Source organism: Eucyclogobius newberryi, unplaced genomic scaffold, assembly GCF_026437365.1.
Source record: "Eucyclogobius newberryi isolate DKJ021-1_F unplaced genomic scaffold, fEucNew1.0.hap1 SCAF_17, whole genome shotgun sequence".
NCBI classification, from domain to species: domain Eukaryota; kingdom Metazoa; phylum Chordata; class Actinopteri; order Gobiiformes; family Gobiidae; genus Eucyclogobius; species Eucyclogobius newberryi.
Window position 1 is genome coordinate 22521464 of NW_027315801.1, and position 17161 is coordinate 22538624.

Below are 17161 nucleotides of genomic sequence, written 5' to 3' on the forward strand. Positions count from 1 at the left end.
GGAGCCCGGGGCCAGAGGACCCCGGGGCCAGAGGAGCCCGGGGCCAGCGGAGCCTCCACAGTGCTGCCTGTGTGGAGGAAGAGTTGTATCAGGTGAACACATGAAAGAGGGCGCAGGCTGGATTTAGAGCCTTTTGTCTTTGGGCGTTCAAAGGAGACAGCTGTCGACTGCACACAGCCTCTGCATTTATGTGGGGACGGCAGACAGGGGCCCCGCCAGCAGCACACTCACACTTTGAAGTGAGCGAGTGTCAGCGCTCTGGAGAAATCATAATTATTACATCCATATCTCAGTGGCTTTGGATCGTCAATGGTGGTGTAACAGTCAGACGATTTGAGGAAGGGTCTGGGTATGAAACAGCTACCAATTATTGTTATTAAGTTTATATTGAACATAAATGACACAAATGACCAGTAACAGGGAGGTAAACAAGAGCTGGTTGAACAAGGCCAAATTGCAATAGCTATACTACAGGGTCAAATGATAAAAAGTGATGATAAAAATGTAGCTTTAGTTATTAAATAATATAAGAAATTGTTATTATTTGTACAATGAGTTTGAGTCAGGACAGTGCATCTATGTTTGTGATCACAATAGTGAGATACTGCGACAGGTACTCTTGCTCCTTTGGCTCTGAGAGTTCAGTTGGGATTTGCATTCAAGGCAAATCAGTTTCCTCCAACAGCCAGAGCCTCCATCCTGTCCTCTGTATCAAATTGAAGCCTCCATCACGAGTTTATGTTGTGTACATGATTGTTTTAACGATACAAATGACATATGTTCTCAAACCACCTCCCATATGTTTTAATAAATCATGTTCTATTATCTAGAAGAATGGCGTATTACCAAATAAATAGATAAATAGTGACATTTGAATTATTTTTTAGAATAAGCAACTTCTCGTTTTGATCACAGTTGAAGTATTGTTGAGAAGCATCTGGTGACTTCATTTGCGTTTTAAATAAACTAGTGCCAACTGAAATGTGCACCAGAACTCTCTGTACACTCCCACATTTACAATGCAAATAACTTTGCATTAAGAGAGCGGAAGTCGTCTCTTGTCTGCATTCAGCACAGAGCAGTGATGGCATGGAAAAATTCAAAAGCTCTAGTACCTTTACCTCAGATTTGTCACAGTCCTTGTGTAACAAAGGCTTCAAATCAACAGCGTTGTCAGTGGCTCTGTGTTTGCCCAACAGGCTTTAGTGTGATTTTATTGATTTTAATTTCAGTTTGATTTCAGTTTGATTTCAGTTTAATCTAGTTTAATTCCAGCTCTGGCCAATATTGTGTCCTCGGGCAAAACTCCACACTGAACTTCCCTCCATTGTCTACAGACAGAGTATGTTTGTTTGTGAACGTGAGTGGTACAACGAATAGCAGTTTAAAATGTAGAATCAAAGAAAGTAGTTAAACAGTTCACTCATCTACTCACTCGCACAGATGCCCCAGTGGGCACCTGGGGGTCCTCCAGGGCTCTAGTGGGCGTTAAAAACCTTAATGAACGTGTTTCCCATCCACTTAACCCATCTGTCTGCACATATGGATATGATTCTCCTATAGGACATCTAATGAGCACCTTTACCCCAAATCCTCAGCTAAAACAACCACAAGGGTCTAGATGAGAAGGAGGGGCCCTGGCCAGGCAAAAGGAGCCGCTCAGGTGTTAAACAAGCAAGATAAAGGGCAGCTCTGCCTTTAGAGAGATTAACTATACCACTAAATTATAACCAGGGAAGTAGTGATGCTTCCCCTTTATTTTATCATAAATGAGCAGGTCTGTGACTGTGAGTGAGCACAAACAGTTCTAAAATAGCTCTGTGTGTTGGTTGCTGTTGCATCACTGGGCCCCTCCTGGCAACCGCACGTTTCCTGTGAGGAGAAATTAAGCGTCTTAGTTTGAAGACCAGAAATGATGAGATTCAAAGTCTAGAACACATATAGAGGTAAAACAGACTGTAAATTATGAAAACACTTGAACTGAAGAAATGTCCACGTACCACCAGAAGGAGCTGGCGTACTACAGCCGGGACCATTACCATAGCGATTAACAATTTTATACTAAATATTATATCTGTTGAATAGGAAAAGGTCATCAAAATGTTGCATGAAACAGGAAGCTGAAACGCATGAATAGTAACTCATGTAGACACGTCGACACAACTGATGCTTTGACAGTGTTAAGTACTTAAGCGTATTTGAGATATTTGGTTTTCTTAAGTAACAGTAAACATTTTTGCTCGTCATATTTGTGTGTATGTGCTTTGTGGACTTTCCCAGGGCCTCTGTTGTGACGACATCTGCTGTGTGTCAGGTGTGAGCGGAGTAAGATGAACCTTGAGGGAACGCTGAGCTTTCACCAAACAATGGAAGAGCGGCACCTCCTCCACAAACTGACTGTAAGTATCCCACAATGCACTGCTGCCCGGGTACTGCAGAGTTTTGAGTGCCGCGTTGGTCCCACTTGTTGATGGAACAACAGCTGTGAGGTGACAGTGTAAACACAGGCCAAACCCAGATTTTCTGGTTTGTTCTAATTGATCAAAATGTTCTAGGATTAAAGCTAAACTACTCTGGGAAACAGGGAGGCAAAATAAAATTAACTCTTTTGGCTATACAAAAACAACAATGTGAAATTACTGTATTTTATTTCTATGACCCATTCAAACACGCACCAAAATGTCTACTTTACCCTTCGATGAAAGTAGGAAAGATGAGAGTTTATGGGTATTAAAAGAGTTTATAGATTGAAGGCATACAACAGTATCTGTTCATTCATTCATTTTCAAGAACCAATTTAGAGTCACCAACTTTGCCTCACATGATGCATGTCATTGGCCGGTGGGAGCAAGCTGTAGAACCCGAAGAGAACACACAGTAACATGGGAAGGACATGCAGACTTCACCCAGAGAGATCATGTGAGCACCAACCACCTTTGCCACCGTGCACTCCAACAGTATCTATATGGCAAAAAAAAAAAAAAAACTTTATTGCATTAGGACCTGTGGTATTGCAATGAGTTCTTCAATATTTCTTGAGGTTTTTCATTGGTGAAGACCTTGGCACAGAATTATGATGTCAGAATGTGACAAAGACATGGTTTAGCAGGCCACAACTCAGCTCTCTAAGGCACTTTTATTTAATTATTGAAGACTTTGAGAAGTCCTAGACCTTCGGGCTACTGTATATCACACAGATATCATATAGATAACGTTTTGGCATTGCGGCTTGGCTTTTTAGGATTATAGCTTCCTGCTCCTTTGTCTGTGGACAGAAGGATTGCACTCCTCTTGTCCTCTGCTGGAGCTCGTATGAATACATTTGTGTGTATTTACATACTTTCACGTCAGTGAGTTTGAATCGACGTGTGGAACTGCTGATGCTTTGAATGGCCTGAGCTAAAATGGTCGCAGCGTAGCAGACTAAAGTTAAGTTAGGGTCAATGCACAGTACACATTAACCTTGTCAGGAGATATGTTTTGTACAAGATTGTAGCTTAAGTGCTCATTTCCACCTGTAATCCCTGGGCAGGCTGATCTTATTGAGTCCCACATTCCTTTTCAACATGCAAACTCCACACAGAAAGGCCCCACGCAACCCGGGAAATGAACCCAGGACTTTTTTGCTGTGACGCAAGAGTGATAACCGCTTCGATAAGAAGAAACAAGACTGTGTGTAATTGTAAATGTATTTGTACGTAATTGATGTCTGGAGCTAAATGCAGTTGAAGAACAGGGCCACACCTCGCTTGTGTCTCGGAGGAAGCCTGGCCATTGGCTACAGAAGTTAACAACTGAAATAAAAGTGATAAACGGAAAGAGATCATACATTTTTTGCAGAATACTTTACCGTATTAAAAGCAAAGGGTACTTTTTAAAGAATTTTTAGAACAGCTTGGAGGGAAAATGACCGATTAAATTAAGTGTTCTTACAGTAGTTTGACATCTTATCTTGTCTGATCTTAAAAACATATGTTGTGTTTGATAAATATGTATACATACAGAATACATATACTAGGTCTGGCCTTGAGCCCTTTGAAGATTTGCACTGAAATTGCACCTCTAATCTGCTACATGCTGCCTGTAGGCTCTATGATTCTTCTGTGGGGTTTTTGAGTTTTGCCAGGCTTATCTCCTCTCTCCTGTAAAACCAATAGGCTTGAAAGGTTCAACATAAATTAGGGCTGGAGTTCCATAAGGTAAAAATACTCAAAGAAGATTAGAGCGCCCTTTAGTGGAAAACCTATAATATCCATATTGCACATGCACACATGGTGCTCAAATGTAGTAACTCTGGGTTATCTTCTGAATAATGAATGCTTTCATGCAGAAGACCAAAACACAAAGAACCTTTCCATTGGTCGTCAGCTGCTTTAGTCCAGTGGTTCCCAAAGTGGGGGTCAGGACCCCCCTGAGGGTTGCGAGGCATGAGCTGGAGGTCACGAGATGACTTGGAAGATGTTGATTTTGTAATTATGAAATATGTTATGTATTCAATTAATTTAAAAAAATTAAATTTTGTAATAATTAAGTCAAATGACTTGCAGGTCACTCAATTAAACACAACTAAACCGAACGTGAAATGTTTTGTAAGTTTGACATTATCCAGACGACAATTTAATTTAGCAGTGGGGGTACAGGGTCGGTTGACAGATTTTGGGGGTCCTGGCCTGAAGTTTGAGAACCCCTGCTTCAGTCTTCTGTCTCCTGTGTGTTGGCACCACATGGATCCAGGTTGGCACCAGCTGCTCAGGTGATGAGCGGCTGACGACACCTGTGCTCAAGCTGATTTGCTGTACATACAAATAAAGCTGTAACCCATTTATTTCCAGTCAAATCAATAATTCTGGGAAGCAGCAGAGTCAGTTTGTACTCCAAACCCACAAATAAAAAAATACCTTAAAATAGAATTAATAAGACTTCTATATGGACTCGGTCTGGACATTTTTACTTAATTACAAGTCCTTAAAACTAGTTTTTAGTGAATTTACCAGCTTTTAAAAGAGAATTGTCAAAACAAATTAAATGCTAAAACTAGTGTCAGTCAGCCGATCCCTCTAGACACAAGATTTACTCGTACATACATGTAGCAAAGAAAATGTAAGCGGGATTTAAAATCTGATTTCCTCAGTGCAGAGCTGGTTTCTACTTATGATTAGAGTAAAACAGACATCAGAGTCCAAAACTACAATCTCAGCTTCACAAAGAGTCCAGCCAATTGTTTGTGCTCCAAAGGGTCCAGGAACAGCTTAACAGTCTTAAATGGGGGTCATTTTTTCAGGCGTTTTAGGAACAATAGGCCCCTAAACAAGAGAGGTTAAAATCAAACTGATGCTCCTTTTCATGCCGTTGTACAATTCAAAAAGTGGTACATCAGCCTCATCGCTTCCCCATCTTGTCACATTTCAACTAGAATAATTAAAGAAAGATCAGTTTTCAAGACGCATATTTAGAAAACAGTTTCATATTTATTGCAAAATATTTTTGTACAGATTAGAACTGAAAAACCATGAAACGAAGAGGAATGGACAGTAAGGCCAACATCAGAACTGTACAAACACAGAGTAACATTTTATACAGAACAGTTCTCTGTCTAACTGCGACCTCTACAGGTGGAGAAGACCATAAGCCTCTCCAATGATAAACATTATTGCCTTTGCAAGTAAACCCAGGAACTCACCCATCAGCCTCAGAAATATATCTTAAGATCATAAAAGAAAAGAAAAGAAAAGAAATCATATTTCATAAAAGAAGAATAAATCTCCTTCCTAGGTGCAAATGGATGAAATTAGGATGCTCGTTACCAGTGCACAGGGGGCAACTGCATTAGCACACTGTGGGCTAACTGTTGTCTACATTAGGACTGGACACTGCTGGACTGGGCCTGGGTTCAGGATGAGCAGAGTATGACTACATAGTTTAAGTTGGGGTGTGCATGCCCATGCACATCCTCATGCATTTGGCACTGATGAAAGTACTTTCCTTTAAAGTAAACAAGTATCCCTCCTTTGTCTCGGTCCATGTCCAAAAGGCAGAGACAGGTGCAACCCGACATTCAAATGTACAGCTCCCAAACATGGGATCAAACAACAAAAACCTCCTGTCTTCAGAAGTTTAACGTATAACATTAATTAAATAAGGATTCAAGATTGATTAGTATATGCATAAGCCCTTTTAGAAAACTACACAGATGAAGATGTACAATCCAGATCTCCGGAGAGAAGGGTCTGAAATGAAACATTAGTAGAATAATCTTTTGGGAAATGTAATTCTCTGCCAGTGCTCCCCTCACACTGAAGCCTAAAGAACGAGGCTGGGTTCCACTGGCCCCTTCAGCTGTTCTGCATCAGAGCGAGGAGCTGGACACGGCTGTCATTATGAGAGTGGGAGGTCATTGACCTTCTATGGATATCACAAGTGCTTGGATGGATACCCTGAGAGTAGAGGACTCGGTAAAGTTTTCAGTAGAAACGAGCAAACACCAACAAAAAGAAAATTACCACCTTTCACACAAAAATAAATATCTGTACGTGTGGGTACATTATAAGCACGAATGTAACCAGAGAAATAAAACACAACACTGTCATTTCAGTTTAACTATATGCATCTGTCCATGCATACACTGTATATAAACTGCCCTTGCATTCAGGACAGTGCTGACTATATAGAGAGCTGCAGCTATATGACACTCTGCAGAGACTAACACTGATTATTACTATGGTATACAAACAATTCACAGGACAGGCCGTGTAAACAGAGGCCACGCAGCCACAAAGGATCATGGGTAAAAGAAATGAAGCAGCAAAGATAGAACAGAGACAAGAGGCGGCACTCGGACGGGACACAGCATCCACTTTTACACAGAGGTTCAGACGTGTTACTTCTATTGCCAAAAAGTGAGGCTCTTGTGCACAAAATTATGTTCTGAAAGAGGCAAAATGGTCTCCACTTCACTGCAGGTAGAAAAGCTAAATATACATTGTATTTATTTTGGGAGGACGCATTTACATTAAAATGAATCAAAAGAAAAGTGCTTAAAAAAGTATAATTTCAGTATTGATGACATGCATTTGCACTATTCAACAAATTAGCCTAGCCTTTATCTCAAAAGTGATTTACTTGCAAGTACAATCTTGCCTGTGTAAGAATATAGTTTGTAATAAGTGATTGGTGTCACCAGAGAGTATGAGAGAGGAATGATTTGCCTCCATTTCACCCTTTGTGCTAAAAGGACAATGCATCATACCAAAATCTCTGTGTAAAAGGGATTAAAGAAAACTGCTTTTAGGTCTGGGCACTTTTTTCTGTATTTAAACCCATAAAAAATACAAAATTATAACATGTTCTCAGTTTGCTGTTCAACCTCTGTCGTTTCGGTATCTAATGTAACAGATTAGTGTCGTCCTGTCCACAGAGCTGGGTGTGTTCTGGTCCATTCAAAGTCTCAGACAAAGAGTTGGATGCGCTCTCGGATGGTCTGTCTGCAGATGGGGCAAGTCTTCAGGGCTGCACTGCATTCTATGCAGGAGGCGTGTCCACACTGAAACACCAGTTTGATGTGGTTGTCGATGCAGATAGGGCAGGTGATTCGCTCCTCCATCTGTCGGTAACGAGACTGCAGCTGCTCCAGAAGGTTGTGCTGGTCTGAGTGCTCTGTCCCAGGACTGCAGTCCACCTCGGTTTGGTCTGGGACAAGGAACACTCTGGTCAGATCTGCACTGTCTGTGTGTGAAGTGTGAAGAGCACCGTCTTACCTTGTCGGATTTTCTTTGTGATTGTGACTTGACATTTGATGCACTTCTTCATCCTGTGGGCGCATTCTGTACAGAAACACACAAAAAAAAACATAACTTCAGTCTTCCCTTTGTTTGTCATGATAGCACATGATTTATACAAGTATAAACTGTTAAAATATTTGGCAGAAATTCAAAATCACAGTGGTAGAACCGTTTTGTGCTGCCATCTACTGGATAATATATGGCAGTGCAGTTAAACTGTCCATATTCATCACACACATATCCAAAAATGTTACTTGAATGAAAAATAATCAAACCGTTAACCATGGTAACCGAGTACAGTGTGTTATTACCTTCACAGGCCACACTGTGCTGGCAGGGGCAGAAGAGCACCAGCAGAGCCAGCTCAGAGCAGATGAGACACTCGCTGGGGCCAGGAGGCGTGGGCAGCACTAGGTTGGTCATGGTGTTGGGGGTGGTGTGCACTCTCCTCAGACTGGCACTGCTAAGGCCCTGGCCACACGAGAGGGCCGACAGACGCTGTAACCTGTAGGACAGTTTAAGATGTTATTATAGAATAATAATTAAGTGAAATGCATGTAGAATTTTGTGTAAATAAATAGATGATACATACCTGTGCTTCTCAGAGAAGCTCTTGATGAGCTGCAGCACAGTGCTGTCTGTCACCAGGTCCAGAGGACTCTTGCCCTTGTGGTTGGCATAGGCGACGTCCGCACCCTCCTGTGCCAGGTAGCAGGCGATGGCTGCTCCCACACTCATCTCAGTGTTCCCCAGCAGCCCCGACGCACTCAGCTGTGGACAGCACAGGAAATGCACTCAAACCACTGAGAGATCTGCATTTATTCACATAAAACCAGTTTTAAACTGCATAGAGCTATTAATGATTTCTGCATTGTAGACTGTTGTACTGCTGTACTCTATGCCGATTGATTTTAACAGATTAAATGCATTTTAGTAAATTATTAACAGATTTTAATCAGTTAAAAGCACAGTGATGAGGGCGTGCAATATGAGAATGCTGAGAGAAACACATACTGGCCTAATTACTTTGTTTTAATTTTCAAAAGTTAGATGTAAAAGTGCAAGATAATCCATTCCTGTTGCTGTGCTGACCAAAAAGAAAGGATTAGCCTGCCTCAACAATTATGAACTGTGCATCCACACAAATACAGTCTTTGTGTGTGTTGGGGCATGAAAATGATGTGTGGGAATCATTAGTCAAGGACAAACAGCTGAGCAGCAATATGAAATCAATCTACTGCACCGTTACAGTTCTTCATTCTACTGCAGCATCAGATCTGCTGAACTCTGTAACGCAGAGCTTTAGGGGGCCCCAGTACTAACATGGGAGTTTTCCTCCGTGCCCCTCACATGCATCTGCCTCCGTGCCCCTCACATGCATCTGCCTCCGTGCCTCTCACATGCTTCTGCCTCTGTGCCCCTCACATGCGTCTGCCTCCGTGCCCCTCACATGCATCTGCCTCCGTGCCCCTCACATGCTTCTGCCTCCGTGCCCCTCACATGCATCTGCCTCCGTGCCCCTCACATGCATCTGCCTCCGTGCCCCTCACATGCATCTGCCTCCGTGCCCCTCACATGCATCTGCCTCCGTGCCCCTCACATGCTTCTGCCTCCGTGCCCCTCACATGCGTCTGCCTCCGTGCCTCTCACATGCTTCTGCCTCCGTGCCCCTCACATGCGTCTGCCTCCGTGCCTCTCACATGCTTCTGCCTCTGTGCCCCTCACATGCGTCTGCCTCCGTGCCTCTCACATGCTTCTGCCTCCGTGCCCCTCACATGCGTCTGCCTCCGTGCCCCTCACATGCATCTGCCTCCGTGCCCCTCACATGCATCTGCCTCCGTGCCCCTCACATGCTTCTGCCTCCGTGCCTCTCACATGCGTCTGCCTCCGTGCCTCTCACATGCGTCTGCCTCCGTGCCCCTCACATGCGTCTGCCTCCGTGCCCCTCACATGCTTCTGCCTCCGTGCCTCTCACATGCGTCTGCCTCCGTGCCTCTCACATGCGTCTGCCTCCGTGCCTCTCACATGCGTCTGCCTCCGTGCCCCTCACATGCGTCTGCCTCTGTGCCTCTCACATGCGTCTGCCTCCGTGCCTCTCACATGCTTCTGCCTCCGTGCCCCTCACATGCGTCTGCCTCCGTGCCTCTCACATGCGTCTGCCTCCGTGCCCCTCACATGCATCTGCCTCCGTGCCCCTCACATGCATCTGCCTCCGTGCCCCTCACATGCTTCTGCCTCCGTGCCTCTCACACCCTCACATGCATCTGCCTCCGTGCCCCTCACATGCATCTGCCTCCGTGCCCCTCACATGCTTCTGCCTCCGTGCCTCTCACATGCGTCTGCCTCCGTGCCTCTCACATGCATCTGCCTCCGTGCCCCTCACATGCATCTGCCTCCGTGCCCCTCACATGCATCTGCCTCCGTGCCTCTCACATGCGTCTGCCTCCGTGCCCCTCACATGCGTCTGCCTCCGTGCCTCTCACATGCGTCTGCCTCCGTGCCTCTCACATGCGTCTGCCTCCGTGCCTCTCACATGCGTCTGCCTCCGTGCCCCTCACATGCATCTGCCTCCGTGCCCCTCACATGCATCTGCCTCCGTGCCCCTCACATGCGTCTGCCTCCGTGCCCCTCACATGCATCTGCCTCCGTGCCCCTCACATGCATCTGCCTCCGTGCCTCTCACATGCTTCTGCCTCTGTGCCCCTCACATGCATCTGCCTCTGTGCCTCTCACATGCGTCTGCCTCCGTGCCTCTCACATGCTTCTGCCTCTGTGCCCCTCACATGCATCTGCCTCTGTGCCTCTCACATGCGTCTGCCTCCGTGCCTCTCACATGCGTCTGCCTCCGTGCCTCTCACATGCTTCTGCCTCTGTGCCCCTCACATGCGTCTGCCTCCGTGCCTCTCACATGCGTCTGCCTCCGTGCCTCTCACATGCTTCTGCCTCTGTGCCCCTCACATGCATCTGCCTCTGTGCCTCTCACATGCTTCTGCCTCTGTGCCCCTCACATGCGTCTGCCTCCGTGCCTCTCACATGCGTCTGCCTCCGTGCCTCTCACATGCTTCTGCCTCCGTGCCTCTCACATGCTTCTGCCTCCGTGCCCCTCACATGCATCTGCCTCTGTGCCTCTCACATGCTTCTGCCTCCGTGCCCCTCACATGCGTCTGCCTCCGTGCCCCTCACATACTTCTGCCTCCGTGCCCCTCACATGCGTCTGCCTCCGTGCCCCTCACATACTTCTGCCTCCGTGCCCCTCACATGCATCTGCCTCTGTGCCCCTCCCTCACACGCATCTGCCTCTGCTTCTGCTTCAACATGATCCGTCTCCCAACCTTGTCCCAGTCTGATCCCGAGTGCTTACATCTCACTCTATATTTATCTTTCCATAGTCCACATTTAGATCCTTCATCCGTGTGTTTGTAGCTGCCAACTCTCCACAGACGATTCCTGTCACTCAGTCTCGCTCTCTTCCTCTGAATAACAGCTTAATTGTCACATCACAGCAAGCTGCTTGTTTGGAATGTAATCAAGTCTTATTTTATCATGTCGGCTGAGTTCTCACGCGAATGCTCTCCACCACATAGAAGCAACTTTTTTTTTTTAATGGAATAAAGTACATTTAAAGTGTAGGGCGTTGCTAATGACAGTTCTTAAGTCTGAAAATTAACACATTAATTCACTGCAAAAAAGGTGTAAAAAAGTGTGCAGTGAGGGGAAAGAACACCCTGATATAAACTGTAAATAATAGGTAAATAAAGGTGGCAGACGCTCCACTAAAAACGTTACATACTGTAGAAACTGGTCCTTTGCTGACAACATTTTAAACCCTGCAGTTCATTCATAGGATTATTTTATTAGTATTGCAGTTCATAATTGTTAATAATATATGTTAATGCTCTTGGACAAGTTTGAAACATGTACATAATCCGAATAAATTTGATAATCTTCCAAAATTGTTCAGGTTTATCTTGATTTAGACAGTGCTGGTGATGTAATCGTCTGTCTGTGTTGGTGTTGCAGGTCGTTTGGGTGACTGACCTTCGTGTAGAGAGAGTTCCCGCAGCCGTCTCCCCCCTCGGTGGGGTTGATGATGGTGGAGGCGAGCTGTGGGCGCAGTAGAGCTGTGTGCATTGCCGTGTCCCCGTCCTCGTCCTCCATGTTGACGTCGGCGCCCTCGGACACCAGCAGCTCCACCAGCTCCGTGTGGCCCTGCGTCACAGCCAGCTGCAGGGGCGTCTGGTTTCGGTTGTTCCGGATGTTCATGTCGCATCGGCCCTGAAGTTCAAGAAGTAAAGCAACTCAATTGGTAAAAGTGTTTTGGTCAAATTTAGTTCCATCCATCCATTTTCTACCGCTTGTTCCCTTTCGGGGTCGTGGGTGACTGGAGCCTATCCAAGTGAACCCAGGGTGTGCCCCGCCTAAGGCCCGAAGTCACAAATTTAGTTCCTCTTTCCAAAACCTGTTCTGCATTCATCGAGGAGATGAAGGTGACAGCCATAATCAAATTTTCTCCTTCATAGTCTAAAATGAGTTGAAAAGTAAATTGCAATATGAAATTATACCTTCCTATTTATATGATCATAATAGTATGTTGACAGCACACAGGGTTAATGTTAATTGAGTGTCTGCGTGATGTCACGCAGGCACTATATGTTCTTGTATTTCACGTATTTTTTATTTAGCCATTTTCAACTCCTTAACGCTTTAACCGATTTCAACATGTTATACCTCATTACGATCACTTTTGCAGTAGTACGTGTGCTATTACTTTTGACATTTGAACAACTTTTTTGCAGAATTTTCAAAAGTATTAGTACTTTTTCCCCATTTTTAAATGAATATGGGCATTGAGTGTCTGCAGAATTCTTTAGACTTTATTCTTTAGGCTTTTGTGACGGAGCTGAGCGAGAGAGCGAGAGCGAGAGCGAGAGCGAGGGAGAGGGAGAGAGAGAGACGCAGACACTCCAGCAATGGCTTCAGCCATTGCAGATTTTCTAGTTTACTACTGTTACTAGATTTGGGCCTGCTCACAAATATATATGATCAAGTACAACCTTTTTTGGTGGAATTTTCTTTTGTGTTTTTCTCATGAACAAAATGGCATGTACCATAATCAATAAAGAAAACATCTGGGAGAATGACTTCTTCACATTTTAAAATTTGAACTGTACAATTAAAAAACAGCTTAAATAGAATTTGACACATTTTCCTGTTTTTGAATGAATTTAATTTTTGAAAAGATGAGGGGGATTTAGAAATTACTAATCCTATTTATCTCATCAATAAACAAGATTCCATGAAAAATTCAGGGACAATTTACAAATTGTTCTGATATAGTAGTAAAAGTGTATACACTGCCTGACCCAAAAAAAGGGGCACATGCTCTAAAATGTTGTAGAACCGCCTTTAGCTTGATTATAGCACACATTTGCTGTGGCATAGTTTCAATAAGCTTCTGCAATATTAAAAGATTTATTCCCATCCAGTGTTGCATTATTTTTCACCAGATGATCTTGTATTGATGATAGAGAGTGTGACCACTGCACAAAGCTTTCTCCAGCTCATCACAAAGACTTTGAGCTTGAGTGTTGCTGAAACCAGGGGGTGACTTTTTTTTTTGTTAGGCAGTGAATTTGTAGATTAATTAACTATTAGGTAAATTAGGCGCGCTTTGGTCTCAAAAAAATTGTTCCACCATTAAATCATCACCAATCTGTAGCAAATGCTAAAATGCTCTCATTGTAGGCCGACTCCCTGACCTCCTTGATGAGGATCTCTGCGACCTCTCGGTGGTTGTTTAGAGCTGCCAGGTGAAGCGCTGAAAAACCGTCCTCTTTCTTCACATCCACCAGCTGCCTCGCCCGCGCCAAGATCTTCTCTGTGGCCCTGAAGCACACAAGACATTCAGTGACATTTCCCAGACTGAGATGAGAGCCATTAAGCGTGTGGACTGTGCTGCAGCAGCTTTATGAGGTGTGAAATTAAAGCCAACAGTGAAGTGTGTGCTGCCACTGAGGTCGAGCACCTCGCCGTCCTCAGAGTCATGTCCGCAACAGAGCCTATAGTTGTATACTACAGCTATACGTTTTCTGCGTTAATTGGAAAATGTATAAAATTTGTATTGTGTTGTAAAGATCAAGTGTAGCAAGGTAATTCTCATTTCTTTATTGTCATAACCTTTGTGGACTGGATGAGCTCTCATAACCAATGTCATCTCACACGTGTACCGCAAACAAATCCTGTTTGAGTATTATGTGCAGCTCAAATGTAATTATTTCCTCATCAGAGTGACAGGGCGGGCTTAGATGAAGATAACTGCTTCATTAGGAGCCTGTAGTCTCAATAGACTCATTTCCTGACATACAATCTACATTAGCGGCTCATGTATAGGGGGGTGGGGGCGTTTATGGAGGTCAGCAGAACTGCAGTGCACCAGAGTGACTGCACAGTCTTTACAAGGATGTCTCCTGTGAACTGACCCCCCTGAGACCACAGCAAGCGAGGATGGGACAAGATCGATCGTCCTTTAGAGGATTGTATTTTTTCTTTTTAATTTGCCACCAATCCACGTCAATATAGGTTAGAATAAACAAGTAGTACCAATGAACATTTTTTACTGAACATACAATATATAAGGAGTAATAAATAAAACAATTATCATCTAAATGTGTCTTTATGTCCTACAGTTTACAGAAGTGACAGCAGTAGTGCTTTATTAATGTTGAGCCCAGTTGAGCTATAGGTCACTCAAACCAAAATTGACTCTAAACAACCAAATAATCAGCCTGTTTTCAACCATCACACAAGCAATTCATTACAAACCATACAAATAGAGTTCTTATGTATTATTACTCCATATTATTATTAAGCCTCAAGCTGAAAGGGCCCAAATTATTTTAAAAGCACTCATTTTTACAGGAAAGTTGATTGTATCACAATGTGACATGTATTTTATTCAAATTATCTTGGTACAAACTAAAATTCAAATATGAAGGTACAGAGGCTCTGTCAAAGCTGTTCAATGCAACCATCTGAATGACTCACTGTATTGACTCCGGCCCCCTGTGTTTCAGTATGTGGCCCTTGTGGCCAGTAGAGTACAGTTTCTTTTTCTTTTTTTGTTGATTTTGTTGCCCGTAGTCTTTATTAGAAAGGAGAAGACGGGGTGAAATGTGGAATGAGACAGAAGGGGGGATATGCAGTAAATTGTTGGAGTCGGGATTCGAACTCATGACACTGCGGCCGGCTGCACTTGGAGCCTGACATACATGTGCTGCAACTTAACTAGGGTTAGTGGCTTTAAGCATATTGCTCTTTTGTTATCAGACCCACCCCTTCCAATGGTTTCGTTTAGCACGGGAAAAAAAAGGTTGGAGACCACTGGCTATGGAGCCAAGTGCATGTGTAATATGTCATTATACCACCAGATGTCCCTAAAATATCACAACCTTTGGTTTTGGTGTCAAGCTATTGATCTGATTGTCATGCACTCAATTCAGGAGCCCATTCTGGCTTGGCCTAAGGCGGATACTCTCTGACAAATGGTGAGACACGTTTAATATACAAATTAATCAGCAAATATTTATTCACTTCAAGAAATTTAAAAATAAATAATTTTAGGCGTCAAAGATGATACAGAGATTCGTCTTTTCCTATTTTCTGTTTCTCTAATAGTCTAAATGTCACATTGCCTCTTCACTGGTTTTAAATGCCAAAATAGTTTTGGATGATTCAGAGCCAGATGTGTAAATACCTTTCCACCAGCTCTCATTACGCCAACGTCTTTACGAGTGTCTAAGGGAGACCGTAACTGAAGTGGCACACGCCAAAGGGAAAATCGTTTCAACGAAGCTGGTGTTTTTCATTCCTGATAGCTCTTTAAAACGCACCACTTTCCATGACACACTGCTGTTATAAAATGGGTTTAAGTTCACATAAGGTCAAACTGTAAATCTGTAAATGATTCAAAGATAAGTAAATATAGATTGATAGGGAGTAAATAACCAGAGTATAATTGAAGAGAGGCAGGTAAATCCGGATGGGAAGAGGGTAAATTTAGACTAAAGGAAGGAGAGGGGAGCGGGAGGAGGGAGGAAGAGAGGAGCAGGGAGTGTTGGAGGGTTAAATAAACAATCAGAGTACACAGAGGAAGTGCAGTGAGATCGTTTTACTTTTCACAACAATGTCGTAACATTTGCAATTCACCATAAGAAATTTAGAGTATTTGCTCGTGTACTCATTGAACTGTCAAGGCCCTTGACCCTAGGACGCACAGTCACAAAGATGAGCAAGCAACTTCCAAAAATGTCAGTTGAGGACTTTTAACTAATCAGAGTGCCTCAGAATCTTTACTTTGGAAGGTTCTCTTTTGGTCTTTTTCAGTTGAAATTGAATCAAAGTCTTGAAGAGCAACACATTTTTAACATATTTGATATAATTGGACCCTGAAGAGCTCTTAATCTTTGTTCATAGATTTATGCAAGCTATGCTAACTCTTTTCATGGTGTTCATGCACTAATTACTAATGAACCAGAGATAAGCATTTGGGACTGTGATACTAGTACAAAGGAAATCTCACATCATAGTTTAACAAGTGGCAGCAAACTAGAAAGTTTACAGTCCTATGTTCTTTAAAATACCACTGCTCACTGAAAATCAGTACAACTATTCTACTATTCTAAGTCTTTCATTCTCTTTCATTTTCCCAAAATACATCTCAATTTTTTCAGGATGTGTTGAATCCTTATGAGTAGAATGTATTACCGGTAATTGTATTCCTGTGCCTGTGGATTACCTGGTCTCTGGGTTATACAACTACTAAACAGAATGTGGTGGACTCACAGCTTGTTGCCCTTGAGCGCAGCGTGGTGCAGCAGATTAAAGCCCCGGTGGTTCTGCTGAGAGAAGTCTATGCTGGGCACCAACACCAGGACCTCAATAATGTTCCTGAAGTCTTTAGCGATGGCGTCGTGGAGCGGCGTGTCTCCGTATGAATCCTATAAAAAAGGCACACATGCAACAGAGTTTGTGAGATGATCAATTGTAAAGAAAAACAATCTCGACAAATTGTTAGTGGCATTATCATAATGCAGGTAACAACCAACCATGTTTTCAGCAGAGCAGGCTCCCTGACGGAGCAGAAGAATGTGTTTGAGGATGTTCAGATATTAAGTTCATTGGCTGATTAAGGAAGCAATTATCTGTAACTTGCTACACGAGTTGAACACATTTTGTTTTTTTATACTAGATCTCGATTCAATATACAAATTATAGGGCTAAATAAAAGATGCCAAAGTGAAAATTTTATTGTATGTAGTGTTAGGTAGAAGTAATAAATTAACAAATATTAAATAACAATATGAATAATTAATTTAGATTATATA

At 43.3% G+C, this 17161-nt stretch overlaps 1 protein-coding gene across 4 annotated transcripts in view; it reads right to left on the reverse strand.

Annotated features, from left to right (window-relative positions):
- Positions 1–5448: 5448 nt before the first annotated feature.
- The window catches only part of mib2 (MIB E3 ubiquitin protein ligase 2), a 51021-nt gene continuing 39308 nt past the window's right edge, over positions 5449–17161 (reverse strand). For all 4 annotated transcript variants that reach the window (XM_072449476.1, XM_072449474.1, XM_072449473.1 and 1 more), the window contains 7 exons: positions 16620–16774; positions 13538–13664; positions 11817–12053; positions 8371–8549; positions 8090–8283; positions 7755–7820; positions 5449–7686 (listed from right to left, as the gene is read on the reverse strand). In XM_072449476.1, the coding sequence (XP_072305577.1) occupies positions 7445–7686; positions 7755–7820; positions 8090–8283; positions 8371–8549; positions 11817–12053; positions 13538–13664; positions 16620–16774 (1200 nt within the window). In that variant the 3' untranslated portion in view covers positions 5449–7444. The remainder of the gene's footprint in view (positions 7687–7754; positions 7821–8089; positions 8284–8370; positions 8550–11816; positions 12054–13537; positions 13665–16619; positions 16775–17161) is intronic.